Raw genomic sequence first — 21,187 nt, forward strand, 5'->3', positions numbered from 1 at the left:
CTCTCTCCCATCCCTCACCCCTCAAATCGGTCTGATCTCATATCAGTCTGATATAATTTATAAACTCCCACAGCTTTCTGGCTCAGAGGCGAGAGTGCTACCGACTGAGCCAGACTGACACAGATAACAATGATTAAGGCGTTATGTTGCATTTGATATAATGCCTTATCGGGTAGTCTCAAAGCGCTTCACAGGATATATACCGTAAATACAACTGTGTATTTTTGTTAATGCAACGAATAATTATTATTATTGTTTCATTAGGTTGACAATTCGCCCGAACCTCAGGAGCTGATCAAACCAGTCTGTACTGCTGGAGGAAGCAGTTTGGAGACTTCTCCTGTCCTCTCCACCCCTTTGTATTGGCTGTCAGTGACCCTGGGGCTGGCCTATGTTAACCAGAGGGTAAGTGACTGTGTTCTTACTTTGCCTGCAAACCCTGTGTCCCGTGCGGTTGCAGGAGGTACTGATGAGCTGTTTTATCCCTCAGAGCCCCGGTTAGTTTGATTTTCTTTCTTGATCTGTGCAGATTGATGATGTAAATGGTGATGGACCCTCGCGGGTAATTATGGCTGAAAATAAAAGAAAAAACACATAGAGGTAATTCATTGCAAAGGTTGTGAGTCTGATTCCCACATCAAAGTGGAGTGACTGTGTAGTTGTTGGCAAACGTGGCAGCGCAATTGTGCACAACAATGTCCCACAATATATAATTTCCTAACTATAACTAGCTCCCTAACTATATCTAGCTCCCTAACTATAACTAACTTCCTAAACAACCATATATTGTGGGACATTGCTGTGACATTGTGGTGCGGTGCTCAGTGTTTGTGTTTACTGAGTGTGGCTGTCTGTGGGGCACTGCGATTTGCTAATTCGCTGCACATTTCGCCCACAAAATACACGATCGATCAGCATTTTACAGTGTATCCCGTGAAGCGCTTTGAGACCTCTCAAAGATGTGATAAAGTGCAATATCTAATGAAAGGATTATTATTATAATTATGTATTGTGAATCTCTTGGTACTGTACACAACACAGGGCCATTCCCACACAGTAACGTCTCTCTTCACAGTTGCAGGGACGGGTGCAAAGAGGTGGGGAGGGGAAGGTGGAGGGGGAGGTGTCTATAGTCGTGGCCCAAGAGATGGAGCATTTAATAATAATAATTACCTTGCTTACGATGTAGTGCCTTATCACGTCGTTGGGACGTTTCAAAGCGCTTCACAGGATACACCTTAAAGTGTAGTGACTGTATATTTGTGGGCGAAACATGGCAGCCAATTGTGCACAGCAGCGTCCCACAAACAGTCATGGATTGCGTAACCAATCTTTTTTGAGGGATTATTTACCCCAAGAAAAGCGATCTGCCAATCAACAAATAACTAGGTTCCTACTTACTGCTGCGTATACAGAGGCGAGTGGAGTGAGGGAACTTGTGTAAGATTTCGCTGTGCCTGGGAATCAAATCCCGGTTCTCTCGCTTGCGAGGTGAGTTTTCTAACCACCGAGCTACAGGACTCCATGATTGGAAGCTCTCTGTTGGACACTCTGTGGGTGTAGGAATAGCTTTCTGACAGAGCCCACCCAACCCCACTGCCTGGTCGGTGATTATCAGGCAGTTTGAGGATTGGAAAATATTTTCCAGAGTGAGTCACATTCCTCAGCCCAAATACTATCCTTTTCTTGGCAAATTCACCTCCCAATTCTTCACCACCTTTGTTTCTTTTTTAAAATGTGTTTATAAACAATATATATATGTACAGAGAGAGAGATTTGCAGTTTTGCATCTAATGTATGTGAGACATTAAACCCAGGTCCTGGCCACCCTTTCAGTTTGGATGTTAAAGATTGGAAGTTTGTCCTGAAAGGGAATGGTAATAGAATTCTCAATTGTTGAGGACAGACAGAAAGAGGTGCTGCTTTAGGAGGACAGCGGAGGCTCTGGGTGTGGAGATGAAATCTTATGAGGCTCTTATGAGGAGGCAGTGATGGTATTTCAATGATGGTCGTCTGTCTTTGAGGACAGCATTTGAAATGTCAGTCAGTCAGGGATCTCCACAAAGGTGGCCATCCTGTCCACCCAACCCCACCTCACCCCGCCCCGCCCTGCCCTGCCCTGCCAGGCTGCCCTTTGATCACTGCCCTAGTGTGGTTTACATCACATGCCCATGTCAGTCTCTGTGTAACATACACTTTACCCGCGTCTCTGTAGACCTGTGTGTGTGTGTGTGAGCGAGCAGTGAGTGTGTGTATCAGTGTAAATGAATGTGAGTATACGAGAGTGAGTGTGAGTGATGGTGTGAGTGTCGAGTGTGAATATATGAGAGTGAGTGTGAGGCGAATGTGAGCGAGTGCGTTTAATCATGAAGAAACAGTACAAAAGGAAACTTACTTGCGGAAATGTGTACAGTGGGCGTAAATCCGCAGTTTGTCCCTAATGATGCGCCCTGGCCTGGGTTTGCGTTGCAGGCCCGCCACGTGCACAGTCAGAACCTTGGTTCCCACCAATCGCTTGTACAGCAGCGACAGCCAGTAATCCTGTGAGTAACATGGACAAGAGAGGGCCTTAGATTAGATTGGAGTCCTGTAGCGTAGTGGTTAGAGTGCTCGCCTCGCATGCGAGAGGACTTGGGTTTGATTCCCGGGTGTGGCAAGACCTTAGGCAAATCTCCTCACTCCACACTGTTTACTCAGCAGTAAGTAGGAACCTGGTTGTTAGTTGATGGTCGGATTGCTTTCCGGGGGTAATAATCCCTCCAAAAAATGAGCTAAAAAAACACTCAATTCGCAATTAGCTGCCGCGTTTCACCCACAAAACACACAGTCACTACACTTTACAGTTGAGTCTGTGAAGCGCTTTGAGATGTCTCGAAGATGTGATAAGGTGCTGTATCAAATGTAATGGTTACTATTATTAGATTGTAATTGTTGCATTTGATGTAGTATCATCGGGGGGACGTTTCAAAGCGTTTCACAGGCTTTGTGTGTCAGCCCGGCACAGTGGCAGCGCTCTCTCTGGCCTCTGAGTCAGAAGGTTGTGGGCTCCCGCCCCACGTCGGAACAGTCTGAGCCATCGTCGGGCATGTGAATCCGAGGCTTGCTCAGACGGATGTTGAAGATCCCATGGCACTATTTGAAAAGAGAAGGCAGTCTCTTTCTTCCTGGCCAACAATCCTCCAAATAATATTAGTCACTCATGGCTGCTGTGCGCAAAACTGGCTGCTGCGTCTCACCCACAAAATATACAATCAATCCATTTTACAGGAGATGCTGTGAAGTGCTTTGAGATGAAGTGCTTTGGTGTAACATCAATGCAAGGATTATTATTATTATAATTGGAGCATGTGATGCAGCACCTTATCATGGCGGGAGGATATCTCAAAGCACTTCACAGAATTTTACTGTGAATTGTAGTGACTGTGTGTTTTTGCAGGCAAACAGCAAAGATCCCTTTGGCACTATTTGAAAAGAGAAGTGTGTGTGTGTGGTGGTGGGGTGAGGGGGATTGGTTTCTCACTGTTGTCTTGGCCATCAAATCCCACCGCGCCCTCCCACAGATAAATTTTATCTGTCTGTCTGGGCTGCCGCGTTCGCTCACAAACAACACCTTCACTAACTTTACAATGGAGGGAGACAGACGCTGGAAGCAGACAGTGTCGACACAAATAAGACAGATTTCTGTCAAACACAGACAACAGCAGAGAGGATTACATGGATAATCTTTAGTCAATACTTTAGGAAGTTTTCCGACTAGAAACAGCACCTGGCGGGGGCTGCCTTTCGGGTGCGAGCACATGGCTCAGCAGCTCAACCAGTTCTGTCAATGGTTGACAGACACTTTGTGTGATATTGTTATTCCACCTCCAGCAGCTTCATGCTGGAGGAGCTGTTACACGAGCTAGAACAACAACAACAAAATTACATTTCCACAGCGCCTTTCACGTCAGGAGGATGTCCCAAGGTGCTGGACAGACAGGGTTTCGGATCCAAGCTGGGAGTCGGGATTGGGGAGGGTGGAGGGCAAGGGAGGAAGGAGGGTGACCGAAGGCATGTTTGCTTCGGTCTTGTTGATGTTCAACTGTAGAAAGTTATCTCTCATCCAGGACTTGACGTCTGACAGACATTCTGTCAGGACAGCAGTGGGTCCTGGAGTCCAGGGTGGAGGCAGAGAGGGAGAGTTGGGTGCCATCCGCATACATGTGGGAGTTGACCCCATGTCTGTAGATGATGTCATCAAGAGGGAGTATATAGATATTGAAGAGGAGGGGACCAAGGACAGAGCCCTGAGGAACGCCGCATGAGATAACAACAACAACTTGCATTTACATAGCTCACCTCATGCAGAACAGCGTCCCAGAGCTCTACAACGATATCCTGGCGTGAGGTGACGTGTCAGCAATTGAGCTAAGCTGACGAGCTCAGCATTCCCTCCTTCCCCGCTCCCATCCACCCACTCCTAGCTCCTCTTCTTCCACAGACTCTTCCCTGGCCCCACCTCCCCCCACTCCCCCTCCGCCCCTTCTCTACCCAAGCTAAAATCCTAAAAAAACTCCCCAGGTCTCTGTTTAGCTAGTAATAAGTCAGAATCCGGTTGTTAGTCAATTGACGGATCGCTTTCGAGGGTAATAATCAAAAAAAATGTGGTCACTCAATCCACAACTGTTTGTGGCACACCGCTGTGTGCAATTGGCTGCCACATTTTGCCCACAAAATATAGTCAATTCACTTTACAGTACATTCTGTGAAGTGTTTTGAGACGTCTCAACGATGTGCTAAGGCACTATATCAAATGCAAGGATTATTATTATACAGTTGCTAACTTCCCCTCCAACTCTTTACTCTAATTTTCTGTTCTTTCTCAGTGCCGCTTAAATGTTTCTAATTATTTATCCAATTCATCTCGACTTCTCAAGAACTTGCTTGAGAAGTTCTAATTTTATACTCCATCCTGCCAACTCCTTCAGTCACAGTCTAGCGTATGTAACCTGGTGACATCCCCATTTTCCATGCCTTTCACACACTTTGAAATCCTGGATCTCATTTCCTTCTCTGTCTTTTATGAATAACACTCTTGCATTTCATATAGGGTCAAAAAAGCTCACACCTCACAGGCAATAATAATATAATAATAATCCTTGCATTTGATACAGCGCCTTATCACGTCATTGAGGGGAATAGGAGTGTACGCATGTAGAGTACAAACACTGCCATGGACCAAATGTTCGTGTCTTACTACTTTATCTATAATGTGAATGAATGATTTATCTGAGTGATTGTTGGCCAGGACACTGGGAGAAACTCTTGTCTCTTTTCAAACAGTGTCACGGAATTGTTAACATCGTTGAGTTGCATTTGTGTAGGTGAAGAGATTAACGTTTGTGGATACCTGTAGTGCAGTAGTTAGTGCGCTTGCCTCGCAAGCAAGAGGACCTGGGTTCGATTCCCGGGCGGGGCGAAGCCTTGGGCAAGTTTCCTTACACCACATGCCTCTGTTTACTTAGCAGTAAGTAGGAACCTGGTTGTTATTCAATTGGTGGATTGTTTTCCGGAGATAATAACTCCCCCAACAAAAAAAATTGGTTTCTCAATTCACGTCTGCTTGTGGGACGCTGCTGTGCGCAATTGGCTGCTGTGTTTTGCCCACAAAATATACAATCAATTCACTTTACAGTATATTCTGTGAAGAGCTTTGAGACGTCTGAACGATTTGATAAGGTGGATACCAAATGCAAGGATTACTATTACTTATTATTGTTGATATCCACGAGGTCCTAGACTTCGCCTCAAAGATTGAAAACATCCCCTTGGCTGCATCGCTCCCCCCACCTCCCTCCATATCCCCTCCCACCCCACTCAGACCATCCACACCGCTTTCTCCCTCCGTCACAGCTCCTGCCACTCCCCCTCCTTACACTCCTTTGCCCCCATTTCACCCGCCTCCCTCTCAACCACAATTACGGATGAAGTTCACTACCTGCTGCCTCGACCCCCACCCCACCCAGCTGCTGGTCACTCAACTCCCCCTCCTTTCGCACCTACTGGCCGACACAGTCAACCAGTCTCTCTCCTCAGGCTCTGTTCCCCTCCCCCTGAAAACTACTGTTATCACGCCCCCCTCCTCAACAAACCCTCCCTCGATCCCTCTAATCCCTATTCCAACCTGCCTTCCTGGCCAAAGTCCTGGAACACACTGTTTCAGGTCAATTTCAGTCACACCTCTCCCCCCACTCCCACCTCGAGCCCCTGAGTCTGGTTGTTGCGCTGACTGCCCACAGCACAGAGACAGCGCTTGTCAAAGTCTCAAACGACATTCTCTCTATCTGTGACCAGGGCTCCCGCTGCCTCCTCGTCCTCCTGGATCTCTCTGCCACGTTTGACGAGTCGACTATGCCATCCTCCTCCACCGCCTCTCCTCCCTCATCCTCCTTAGTGGCACTCGCATGGTTTGAATCCTACTTAACCAACCACCTCCATTTCATCTCAGCAAATGGTTTCTCCTCCTGTCCCCGCCCGGTCGGCTGTGAGGTACAACAGGGCTCCATCGTTGCACTCTTCTTTTCCTTATCTATATGCTCCCTCTGGACGATCTCATCCGTAGATATGGGGTAAATTTCCACATGTATGCAAATGACACATAAATTTACTTTACCTCCTCCAGCACCAGCTCCAGGTCCCTGATGTTCTATCAGCTTGTCTGGGCAGACATCAGGGCCTGGATGAGTGTAAACTTTCTGCAGCTGAACATGGACAAGATGGAAGCCATACTCCTTGGCTCCTGTCAATGTCTTCACTCCCGCAGATCTAAACTCCTCAACCTCCCTGGGCTCTGCCTCACACTCACAGAACCAGTGCACAATCTAAGCGTCTGGTCTCAATCCCCCCCCCCACATCCTTCCTCCCCCACATCCAGTCTCTGACCAGGATCACCTTCCTCCACCTCTGCCACATTGCCCGACTCCGACTGTACCTTACCCCAACTGCAGCCGAAACCCTTGTGTATGTGTTTGTCACCTCCCGCCTGGATTACTGCAACCCACTCCTCGCCGGTCTCTCCAGCTCCACCATTCACAAGATCAGCTCATTCAGACTCTGCCGCCCACATACTGACCCCAACCAAACTCCAAAAACAACTTATGGTGGTGGCCAAACCCAGAAACTGCGCTAGGTGTGGGACAAGGAATCAAGTATCTAATCCCTGGGGCCACAGGACAAGCCATCCATTTAGCTGAGGGAAATGGAAGGAATTTGGCGTCTGTGTTGACTTTTTAGTTAATGTTATTTCACGGCACAAGTCCAGGCAGCAGGTAGAGCATAGAGACAAGATGCTTTTATTCCAGTTTCCTATGTTGTGGAAACGTGGTCAATACCTTTAGTATGAGGCTGATATGTCATTAATGCTTGTTAGCCTGTCTGTCTAACCTGAAGGTCCCATAAGAAGGTGCCATCCTTTGGATGAGATGTTAAAGCGAGGTCCTGTCTGCTTGTTCAGGTGGACGTTAAAGATGCCTAAGAGAGAAGGGAGTTTCTCTTTCCTAGGATCCTGGCCAACAATCACCAAGATGAAATTCATCATTCACTTTATGGCCTTTTGTGGGACGTTTCTGCAAACAAATTGGCTGCTGCATTCGCCTACAACATACACAGTAACTACACTTTACATTGCATCTTATCTGAGTAATATAATACATTCATTTGATACCGCCCCTTTCACGTCAGGACGTCTCAAACTGCTTGAGGTTATACTGTAAAGTGTAATGACTGTATTTTGTAGGCGAACACATTTTAAGCAGAAGCAAACAAAGGTATCTTTCTTGATCAGTTTCATGTCCCAATAACCATGTGTGTGTGTGTGTGTACGTGTGCGTATATACAAATCTACTGACTATTTTATGCCATGTCCTTTCTGAAGCACTTGGAGGAGTTCATCATAATGTGAAAGGTTAGTGTGCCTCATTTTCAAAGCAATCCTCCCTAGACTCTATCTCTCATATACCGTCTACCCTCTTCAACAACACTGGACTCTGCCTCTACCCCTTACCTAGCAGTGAATCCAAAAAACTTTCTAAGAGAAATAATTTCTCCTAAACTTTCTTTAGCTCATATGACTTATATCTGTGCCCTCTAGCCACCAGTAGAAATCTGGCTACTACCAAAGCCCCTCATCATAATAATAATAGTAATAATAGATTGAATTTGATACAGCGCCTTATCACATCATTGAGATGTCTCAAAGCGCTTCATAGAATATATTTTAAAGTGAATTGACTGTATTTTATGGGCGAAATGCAGCATCCAATTATGTACAGCAGCGACCCCACAAACAGTCATGGATTGAAGTGACCAATTTTTAAAAATTTATTTGGAGAGATTATTACCCCCTGAAAGCAATCTGCCAATTGACTAACAACCATGTTCCTACTCACTTCTAGGTAAACAGAGGCATGTGGAGTAACGAAACTTGCTTAAGGTTTCGCCCCACCAGGAATCAAACCCAGATTCTCTCGCTTGCGAGGCGAGTGCTCTAATCCCAACAGCGCTAAGTGACTCCATTCGTAACTTTGTCCACCTCTCTCAGGTCTCTTCTCTGTTCCACCGAAAGCAAACCTGGCTGGTCCAATCTCCCCTCCTAACAGTAGCCTACGACACATGAGCAGAATGCGCTTCATCCCCACCCCCCCCTTCTCTTTTCCTAATTTCACGCAGCCGTGTACTAAAACCACGCTCAAATGCACTTTCCGGAGGTGAGGTTGGATCTGTTATGTTTGATCTTTAAGATCTACCACTGAGAAAAGCAGAGTTTTGTAACTGTTTCTCTTCCCCCCCACCCGTGAGAAGATGACTATTTCAGTAATAACGCGAATTCCTGCTTTTACCACGGAGTTTATCCTCGGAAGGAGATTTTTCGTGTAATTTTTCCCATGTGGGAATGTTTAACTCCCAATTTTCCTTTGACCGAAGAAAGAGTGGAAAACAAGAGTCCCTTCTCTTCCTTCCGCGTCTCGCTGTTTTGAAGAGATTAAAGCTTTGTGTTTCAACTCAGCGATGCGTTGCTGCTTGTTTCACGATGCTTAGTTTAAAACAACACTTATGTAAACAAACCCGCTGTTTTGCTTGCTTGTGATTTTCCCATGTCAAAGGTTCCTCTCTTTGTTAAGCACTGTGATGGTTTGAACAATGAATCGTTGGGTCAAACTGATTTTGCTATATACTGTATAACTAAAATGCCCGATTACAAAGGAGAAAGGAGTTCCTCACTCCCGGTGTCAATATTTCCCTCGGCTAAATGGATGGCCTGTGGCCCCAGGGATCAGATACTTGATTCCTTGCCCCACACCTAGCGCAGTTTCTTGGTTTGGGGTCAACAATTCTCCAAAGAAAATCAATCAAGACTTTAAACCGAGGCTCCATCTGCCCAGCACATTGGGACGTCCTCCCAACGTGAAAGCAAAGGCTGTATACAAATGTCATTTGCTGTTGTTGTTGCTGTTAAGATGGACGTCACAGATCTCGTGGCACAAAGGAAAGTGAGTTTCTCCTATGTGCTGGCCATGTTTGCCTACAAAACACACAGTCACTGTACTTTGCAGGGAACCTTGTGACTCTCTTTGAGACATCCTCCCAATGTGAAAGGTGCTGTAGCAAATTAAACCGTTACCAAATTCAGACCATTTTAAGGTAAAATAGATTCTAAGATAAAATTGTGCTAGCATCCCCCTCAGCCCCTCTCTATCTTTAATTCTCACCTTAAAACTTTAAAACCTACCTCTTCGACCATTCTATTGTTACCTACCCCATCATTCTTCCTTGCCTTCATACATGGATTCGTCACCTCAAGGCTCGACTACGGAAACTCCCTCCTTGTCAGCTACCCCGACTCTTCCCTCCACAAGTTGCAGAACTCTGTAGTTTATGTCCTCTCCCTCACCAGGCTCTGTGACCCCATCACCCCCACCCTCGCCCGTCTCCACTGGCTCCCCATCCCCCAGAGGATAGAATTCAAAATCCTCATCCTCTCCTTCAAGGCCCTCCACGGCTTTGCTCCCTCCTGCCTCTCGGACCTGCTGACCCCCTATCAACCTGTTTGCTCCCTCCACTCAGCAGGCTCCTGCCTGCCCCAGCTCGACCTGCCCTAACGTCAGCCGCCATGCTTTCAGCCTCTCTGCCCCCTCTTTGAAACCCCTTCCCACAATCTCTTTGCCTCGCTCCCTCTCTTGCCTCCTTCAAAGTACCACTCAAGGTCATCCTTTTTGACCATGCCTTCAGCCGCCCACCTACCCCATCTGTCCTCCCTCACCCCAACCCTGTCCCCCCCACACTCGGGTCCTCATCCACGACTTTGGGCTGCCCTCCAACGTGAAAGGCACTTTACAAATGTAATTTTGTTTGTTGTTGTTGCCGGTCACCACCACTGTGAACCCCTCTGAGACGCCATCCTATTTGAAAGACGCTGGAAGTAGTTGCTGTATCACACAAGCTAAGTTGGAATTTTTGATTTTTTCACCCTAAATCTTTTTTCTGGGCGTTGGGGGGGTGGTGGTGGAGGAATTTGTTCAAAGTTTTGGGTGCTGTGTCAGAGTGGCAGGGTGGGTGGAGTAGGGTGGGGTGGGGTATGGTGGGATAGAGTGGGGTGGGTGCTCTAGATGGATGGCATCAAATGGGCAGGAGGGTCTTCTTCACCTGAACCTCTCAATTGCTAATTTGGAAGCCAGTTTTCATTGGAAAACAAATGAGATTGATATATAATAATAATAATCGTTGGATTTGATATGGCGCCTTATCACATCTTCAAGATGTCACAAGTGAATTGACTGTATATTTTGTGAGCGAAACTCTGCAGCAAATTGCACGCAACAGTAGCCCACAAACAGTTGTGGATTGAGTGATTTTTTAAAAGGGTTATTACCCTAGGAAAAGCGATCCGCCCATCGATTAACAACTGGTCTCCTTACTGCTAGGTAAACAGGCGTGCAGAGTATGGAAACTTGCCTAAGGTTTCGCTCTGCCCGGGAGTCGAACCCATGTCCTCTCGAGCTCTCCAAACACTAAGCTGCAGGACTTTAACTATATAAGTTGTCTTGTTGTTGTCTCGCAGGCAAAAGCGGGGAGAAATTTTGAGTTTCAAGTTGTGGTTAAGAGAAGAATCTGTCTTTGCTCCATGCCAAAGGGTTAATTGTTTTAGCGGTGGTCAGAGCAGAGTCCTTGGCTTGAAGATCACTGTTTAGGCTGGATTTCACTTAATTACATGATTAGATGACCTCTCTCATCTGGCAACGTTTTACATTACACTTCAAATAATCCCACTCACAGTAACTTATCTAATGGAGCATAAAATCACCCAGTGTTACAGCGCTGGAACAGGCTGTGCAATCCAACAAGGCTGAGCTGGTGTTTGCCTCCACTCTCTCTCCTCCTCCCTCTCCCCACCCCCCCCCACCCACCCCTCTCCCCTCACCCACACTACCGCCACCACAAACAAATTCTTTTCACGCAAACTCATGGAGTCCTGTAGCATATTGGTTAGAGCGCTCACCTCACAAGTAAGAGAACCTGGGTTCAATTTCCAGGCGGGACAAAACTTTAGGCAAGTTTCTTTACCCCACACGCCTCTGTTTACCTGGCAGTAAGTAGGAGCCTGGTTGTTAAGACGATTGGCGAGTTGATGAAAACTGATAAAATTTGTGCATCGTAGTGTCCCAAAATAGTAATAATAATCCTTGTACTTGATATAACGTCTTATCATGTCGTTAAGACGTCTCATAGCGCTTCACAGGATGCACTCTTAAGGAGATTGACTGTATTTTGTGGGCAAATTTTTAGGAACAGATGGAAAAATGCGATTATTCTTAACTTCCCCGTTGTGCAGGGTGAGGTATTAAACCTTGTTCCTCACAGTGGCAGCCAGGTAGGTTATTAGCCCTGAGCTGGAGGTTACAATGAGGCACTCAGGTAGCACAGAGCATCTATTGCTACGCCTCGTGTCTTGCTCTCAGGTTCCATGTCTCTCAGGAGCTGTCAGTCGCACACAGAGGCCACATGCTCTGTTCTGCCAGGCCAAGTGGTCAGGACGAGTGACATGAGGTTATGTTTCAGACGGTCCCTCTGTAACTCAGCCCCACATTCCTCAGAGCAAAACGCTGTCGCTTTCATCTTCCTAACAGCTCCCACGGGAAAAATACAAGCAGAGGAGTCTCAGCTCACAGAGAGCTGTGACCGGAGAGCAGAGCAGAGAGCAAGCCAATACTTTGACCAGCAAATATCACACACACTGCACAGATATACACACTGATATAATTATAATACTAATAATCCTTGCATTTGATATATCGCTTTATCAGGTCTTCGAGACATCTCAAAGCGCTTCACAGAATATACTATAAAGTAGATTGACTATATTTTGGTGGGCGAAACGCGGCAGTCAATTGCGGTGAGAGGCAATGGTGGAGGCCGGCAATATTGCGGAGTTGGGGAAAGATGGAACGAGTCATGGCACAAACGTGGGGTTTGAAGGATAGCTGAGGGTTGAAAATGACAATGAGGTTTCAAATTGGTTGGGCGAGGTGAAGAGGGCAGCCAGGAATGGTGATAAAGGCAGTGGCTGAGGTGAGGAGGTGCTGCCGGGAGCCAAGCAGGAGGGCCTCGGTCTCGCCAACATTGAGTTGGAGGAAGTTAGCTCTCATCTAGGATATGATGTCAGACAAACAATTAGCCAGAACATCAACGGTTCTGGAGTCAAGGGTGGAGGCGGCAAGATAGAGTTGGGTGTCATCTGCATACATGTGCAAACTGACCCCATGCATGCTGATATACACATATATGCACGCATGCACACTGAAATACACACACACTGATATACACACACTGATATACACACACACTGATCTACACACACACTGATATGCACGCACTGATATACCCCCATACACCCACACACACTAATATGGTCACAGACTGATATACAAACACACTGATATACATATGCACTGATACACACAGCAACAACAACAAAATTACATTTGTATAAGATCTTTCACGTGGAGAGGATGTCCCAACACAAACACTGATATACACACAATTACTGATATACTCACACACACTGATATACACACAGACTGATATACCGACACACTGATAAATACACAGACCAATATAAACACACACACCGATATACGCACACTGATATAGACACATACTGATATGCACCCACACTGATATCCACACACTGATACACACACATGCTGATATACAAACACACTGATATACACATACAGATAAAGAAACACTGATACACACACACATACAGATATACACACACACTAAAATACACACATACTCTGATACTCAGTGGAGTCCTGTAGCTCAGTGGTTAGAGCACTCGCTTTGCAAGTGAGAGACCTGGGATCAATTCCAGGCAGAAGGCGAAACCTTTGGCAAGTTTCCTTACTCCACACAGAGCCTAATAATAATCCCTCCAAAACCAAAAACAATAATAAATTGGTCATTTTCAATCTACGACTGTTTGTGGGACATTGCTGTGCGCAATTGGCTGCCGCGTTCGCCCACAAATATACAGTCAATTCACTTTACAGTGTGTTCTGTGAAGCGCTTTGGGACGTCCTCCCAACGTGAAAAGCGCTATATCAAAATGCAATGATTATTATTATTATTATACACACACACTAATATATACACACAATGATATACACACACACTCGTATACACGCATACTGATATACACACACTGTTATAAGCACTGATGTATACATACACATATATACACACACACATTGATTCAGACACACCACACGCTGATATATTCTCGCACTGATACACATCCACTGATATATACACACACACTTACATAGAATCACACTGATATACACACTTACTAATACACACACACTGATACACATAACACTAATATACATACACAAACTGATATGCACACACACTGATATACACACTGACTTACACACACATTCTAATACACATACAAGGATATATACAAACACTGATATACGTACACTGATATACACACACTGAGATACACACTGATATACATACACACTCACTTACACACACATTCTGATACACGCACTGATACACACACATTGATATTCATACAGTCCTGTAGCTCCTGTAACTCCTTGTGGAGTCCTGTAGCTCAGTGGTTAGAGCACTCGCTTTGCAAGTGAGAGACCTGAGTTCAATTCCAGACAGGGCGAAACCTTGGGCAAGTTTCCTTACTCCACACAGAGCCTAATAATAATCCCTCCAAAACCAAAAACAATAATAAATTGGTCATTTTCAATCTACGACTGTTTGTGGGACATTGCTGTGCGCAATTGGCTGCCGCGTTCGCCCACAAATATACAGTCAATTCACTTTACAGTGTGTTCTGTGAAGCGCTTTGGGACGTCCTCCCGACGTGAAAAGCGCTATATCAAATGCAAGGATTATTATTATTATTATTATTATACACATTGATGTACACACATACTATATACACATATACTGATATACATACACTGATATACCAGTGTGTGCATATATCAGTGTGTGTATAAATATGTGTGTATATCAGTGTGTGTGTGTATATCAGTGTGTGTACACAAACACTAATATAAACACGCACACTAATATACACACACTGATATACATTCACACTGATATACATATGCACACTGATAGACATACACACTAATATACACACACTGATATACACACATTGATATACATACACACCAACTTAGACACACATTCCTATATACACACACTGATACAGATACACTGATATACACACACTGATGTACAAACAAACAGATATACAAGCATACTGATATATACATATACTGATATAAACACACTGAAATACACACACTGATAAACACGTGCACACTGATACATACACACTTATATATATACTCACACTGAGATACACAAACTGATATACACACACTGATATTCACACACAGATTGATATACATAAACACTGATACACACACACACTGATACATATAAACATTGATATACACACACACTGATATACACATACATTGATATATATACGCATAATGGTACACACACAATGATACACACGCACACTGAAATACACATTGAGGTACACATTCTGATACATGCACTGATATATACATACGCTCTGATATACACACACTGATATACCAACACTGATATACACACACTGAAATACACACACACGATATACACACGTAACAACAACAACAACAACAAGATTCCATTTATAGAGCGCCTTTCACGTTGGGAGGACGTCCCAAGGCGCTGTACGGTTGGGTCAGGACCCGAGCAGGGGGGAAATGGTCAGGGTGAGGGGAGGGAAGGGAGGGAGAGAGGAGGGGGGAGATGGTCAGGGTGAGGGGAGGGAAGGGAGGGAGCGAGGAGGGGGGAAATGGTCAGGGTGAGGGGAGGGAAGGGAGGGAGCGAGGAGGGGGGAAATGGTCAGGGTGAGGGGAGGGAAGGGAGGGAGCGAGGAGGGGGGAAATGGTCAGGGTGAGGGGAGGGAAGGGAGGGAGCGAGGAGGGGGGAGATGGTCAGGGTGAGGGGAGGGAAGGGAGGGAGCGAGGAGGGGGGAAATGGTCAGGGTGAGGGGAGGGAAGGGAGGGAGCGAGGAGGGGGGAGAGAGTTGAGAGGGGAGCTAAAGACACGGTCAAAGAGATATACGCAAACTGATATACGCATTTATATGCAATCACACTGATAGATATACACACACTGATATACACATCCACACAATATACACACATAATGATAAACTCACACTGATATATACACACTAGTATACACACATACTGATATACATACACACTGATATACATACAAATTGATATCAACACGTACTGATACACACACACTGATATACACTCACACTATTATACACTGATACACACACTAATACACATACACACAGGTATACACACACACTGATATACACACACTGATATACACACACATTGATACCCAAAAACATTGATACACATACACACTAATATACAGAAACACTGATATATATACACACACACACATATATACACACATGCTAATAAACACACACACTGATATACACACAATAATATACACCCACACTGATACAAACACACACTGATACACGTACACGCTGATACATATATACCCTGATGTACACACACACCACCGATTTACACACATAGTCTGATACACACACTGATACACACACACTGATATACGCACACTGATATATACACACACTTATAAACACACATCTATGTACACTCACACTCTATATAAAACCACACATTGATGTACACAAACACTAATAGAAACATGCACACTAATATACACACTGATATACATTCACACTGATATACATATGTACACTGATACACATACACACTAATATACACACACTGATATACACACATTGATATACATACACACCGACTTAGACACACATTCCTATACTCACACTGATACAGATACACTGATATACACACACTGATATACAAACACACAGATATACTCATGTACACATATACTGATATAAATACACTGAAATACACACACTGATAAACACGTGCACACTGATACATACACACTTATATATACTCACACTAAGATACGCAGACTGATATACACACAAACTGATATACACATACTGATATTCACACACACATTGATATACACAAACACTGATACACACACACACTGATATACACACACATTGATATACACTCACACTGATATACACACTGATATACACACACAGATATACACACATGCTGATATAGACACACACTGATATACACCCACATTCTGATACTCAGACACTGAAATACACACACACATATACACACACTGATATACAAACACACTGATATACACCGCCACACTGAAATACACTCACTGATATACACACATATTGATACACAAACACATTGATACATAGACACACTCATATACACACACTCATATACAGACACACACTGATATATAAGGACACTGTTATACACACACAGATATACCCACAAGCTGGTATGCACACACACCGATACACCACTTAGATATATACACGCTGATAAACAGAGACACTGACATACACATATACACATACACTGATATACACACAATGATACACACATGCTGATATACACAATGTTAATATAAACCCGCATTCTGATACACACACATTGATACACACACATACTAATATACATACTCTGATACACACACACATGTAGACACACACTCTGATATACACAAACTAATGTACACACTCACTGACATACACACACTGACATACACACACTGATATACACACACAATATACACACCGATCTACACAAAGTGATATACACACATACACTGATATACACACACAAATATATACACTCACTGATACACACAAAATGATATACACACAGACTGATATATATATACATATATATACATACACACTGATATATACACACACTGATATCAACACACACTGATACATATACACCCTAATACACACACACACACTACATAAACACACTGATACACACACACACTGAAATACACTCAGACTGATATAAACACATTGATATACAGTCACACACTGATATACACAAACACTGATATACATGCACACTGATATATAGACACTGATATACATACACTGATGTACACACTCACAATGATTACACACACGTGGATATACGCACACTGATACAGGCACACTGATGCACACACTCAGTGATATGCATACACACTGATATGCACTCACACACTGAGATACACACACACTGATACACACACTGATATGCACTCACACACTGATATACACACATACTGATACACACATACTGATACACACACTGATACACACACACTGATTCACAAACACTGATATATACACACACACTGATATACACACACACACGTAGACACATCCTTGCATTTGTGGTAGAGCCTGATCACATCTCAAAGGGCTTCACAGAATATACAGTATAGTGAATTGACTGTATATTTTGTGGGTGAAATGCAGCAGCCAATTGCGCACAGCAGCGTCCCACAAACAGCTGTGGATTTAGCGACCAAATTATTATGATTTTTTTTACCACTGAAAACTGATCCACCAATCATCTAACTACCGCGTCTCTATTTACTGCTAGGTAAGCAGAGATGTGTGGAATAAAGAAACTTGCCTAAGGTCTCGTTCCGGCCGGGAATCAAACCCAGGTCCTCTCGCTTGCGAGGTGAGCTCTCTAACCACGGAGCTACAGGACTCCATAACAAGTCGAGCAGCTAGAATGGAAGACTGGAGACTCACTGGTAACGGGTTAAAGTTCTGATCCACCAGGTGGTTATATCCATGGTCAAAGAATGAATTCCGGATCACAACGTCAATCCCTTGTTTAGCTGACATTCCGAGCGTGTGCAACCACCTGCAGAAAGGGGAAACCAGGGAAAATAATCACACTAACCAATAATAATAATAATAATAATCCCTGCCTTTGATTTATTTTTTGCCCAGCCGGGTGTCTGCCACATGTGGAAACCCATCACCATGCTTAAGAGTATCCAAACCAGACTGAGATTTCCATGCATCCCACCTACACATGCAAATCCATATGTATGGGACAGCCTTGTTATATCGGGAGGATGTCTCGGATTGTTTTGGATATATTGTAAAGTTTTGGGGCTATTCTTAATGGGTGTAAGGCGTCCGTCTTTCGAATGAGATTTGAAGCTGAGATTTCATCTGCATGTTCAGGTGGATGTTAAAGATCTCACAGCGCTATTCGAAAAGAGTTTCTGTCCCGGTGTCCTGGCCAACAATCCCCCAGAGAAAAAAACAATTGGTCACTCACTCCATGGGACTTTGCTGTGCACAATTGGCTGCTGTGTGTCTCCCACAAAATACACGTCTCAACGACGCAATAAGACGCTGTATCAAATGCAAGGATTAGTATTATTATTTTGTAGGTGAAAGTGGGAGCTAATCTGCGGACAGCAAAAAGCCACAAAGTTAATGACTAATTTGTTTTTATCTGGAAGATTGTCGGCCAGGATGCTGGGAGACAGAAACTCCCTTCATTTTTCTATCATCGCCACTTTAACATCTAGAGATCGTTAACATTCAGCATGGACAAGACCTGGGTTTAACTCGGAGAGAGATTAGACGGTTTCCCGGCCAGAGTAGCTTGTCCAGGAGAGGACGAGAGGAAAGAGGGGAGAATTGTGCAAAGAGGAGAGGTACTCACAGGAAACCCGCTGCGTACGTATCTGAAAGATTGTTGGTTCCACTGGCCCAGGCTGGACCCACTCCCCCGAGCCACACCTTCTTACCAGGAGCCCGTTTGTGCACAACCTGTGCCAGTCAAACAGAGGGGATCGGAGTGGGGATTGGGATGGAGGCGATGAGCAGAACAATACAATACACATTTACACAGCGCCTTTCCTGCTGGGAGGACGTCTCTAAGTACTTCACACTGCTGGCTGACTCCGGGTTCCTGCTTGTCCAACGTGCCCTCAATCGCACCATTGGTGGCCACACTTTCAGCCACTCTGCCCCAAAACTCTAGAACATTCTCCCTCGATCCCTCCGTCTTGCCCCCTCCTTCTCCATCTTCAGGCTGTGCCTCAAAACCTTCCTTTTCGACTGTGTTTACAATCACCTTCCCATGGCTGCAACATCGTGCTCTGCCACTGTCCAGCGCTTTAGGATGTTACGCTACCTGAGGGCGCTGTATAAATGCAAGTTGTGGGGCTGGGAAGTGGAACAATGACCGAAAGCGCAGGCAAAGAGGTACGTCTTGAGCGAGGTGAGGGAGGGAGTTGGAGGGATGAAGTAAAATCCTAAAAATCCTTCCACGTCCCAACGTCTCAGAGAGCTTCATAGGAAATTGCTGCCAAGTGTAGTGACTATGGTTTTTGTGGGCTAACGCAGCAGCTAATTTGCAACATCCCACAAACAGCCACAAAGTGACCATGTGACGTATCTGAGGAACTGTGGGCCAGGGACATTGGGAGAGGAACCCCCTTATTGCAATTGCACTCTGGGAGCTTTAATGTCCGTCCGCCTGTCCACCCGCAGGTTTCTTTCTCTCTTTTGCTCTTCCTCACTTTCTTTCTCTCTTACACAAGCAAACACTAGCCAGAATTTTGGGCTGTCAAGTCACAATCGTTTCCTATTATTATTATTACAACTATTATTATTACATGAGGAAGTAGCCGGAAGTAAATGATGCTCTTTATGGAATAATCTATGAAATGTGATGGGTTCTGGTTCAGTTCAATTTGGGGGGAATAGTTTGTCCCCCACGCCATGGTGGTGATGTGATTGGAGAGGAAGGATCTTCCACAAGCAGCCCCAGTGTCCAGGCCATAGAGGGAGCTGCAGTCACCCTCTCCATGGTCATGGCTGGGAGGCGAGAGTTGGGGTAAGGAATCTCACACCATATTGGGGGGGTGTTGTCAAAAAAAGTAATGTTTTAGTAGCGATTGGCTGATTGTCGAACATGTCACCTGAAGCTCAACCCCAGTGTTAGATGAATGAGCTATGACTATAAGGAACTATTAAACACCTGATTGGAGACATCTCAGAGGGGACCTGATAGAGGCGTATAACATCTTCATTGGGATTGAGGAAATAAACCCACAACAATACTTTTGGATGCACCAAGACAGTAAAACAAGGACACAGGTTTAAATATTAATAATAATAATCCTTGCATTTGATGTAGTCTGATCATATCATTGAGACATCACAAATCACTTCACATGATATACTGTAAACCGGAGTGACTGTGTGTTTTGTGGGAGAAATGCAGCAGCCAATTTGCGCACAGCAGCGTCCCACAAACAGTCATAGAGTGGGAGACCAAAATGTTACCATTGCAAAGGACACTTTCAGCACAAACACCAGAAAGCTTTTCTTTACCCAGAAGATAATTAACAACCAGAAAAGGTTGCCATGAAGGGGATTTGAGGCCAGGACACTGGACTCATTTAAGAAGCAATTTGATGCTGTGATGGGGGTGGGGCAGGGAAGTGGGGAGCAGTAGGGTGGCTGTTTTGGAGAGGACGAGATCAGATGAGCCAAAGGGCCTTTTGCATCCAAACCAATCTTGTGACACAGCTTAAAAAAGGAGAGCGACTTAGCTCAGTCGCTGAGCTCAAAGCCTCCAAA

General features: G+C 44.7%; 1 protein-coding gene across 1 annotated transcript in view; it reads right to left on the reverse strand.

Moving 5' to 3' along the window:
- The window catches only part of LOC103188922 (heparanase 2), a 43,957-nt gene that overhangs the window by 11,090 nt on the left and 11,680 nt on the right, over positions 1-21,187 (reverse strand). Inside the window, exons 6-9 of the mRNA XM_042336786.1 lie at positions 19,260-19,366; positions 18,326-18,440; positions 2,396-2,541; positions 426-572 (exon numbers count right to left, since the gene is read on the reverse strand). Of these exons, the coding sequence (XP_042192720.1) occupies positions 426-572; positions 2,396-2,541; positions 18,326-18,440; positions 19,260-19,366 (515 nt within the window). The remainder of the gene's footprint in view (positions 1-425; positions 573-2,395; positions 2,542-18,325; positions 18,441-19,259; positions 19,367-21,187) is intronic.

The sequence above is a fragment of the Callorhinchus milii genome, unplaced genomic scaffold (assembly GCF_018977255.1).
Source record: "Callorhinchus milii isolate IMCB2004 unplaced genomic scaffold, IMCB_Cmil_1.0 Scaffold7, whole genome shotgun sequence".
NCBI classification, from domain to species: domain Eukaryota; kingdom Metazoa; phylum Chordata; class Chondrichthyes; order Chimaeriformes; family Callorhinchidae; genus Callorhinchus; species Callorhinchus milii.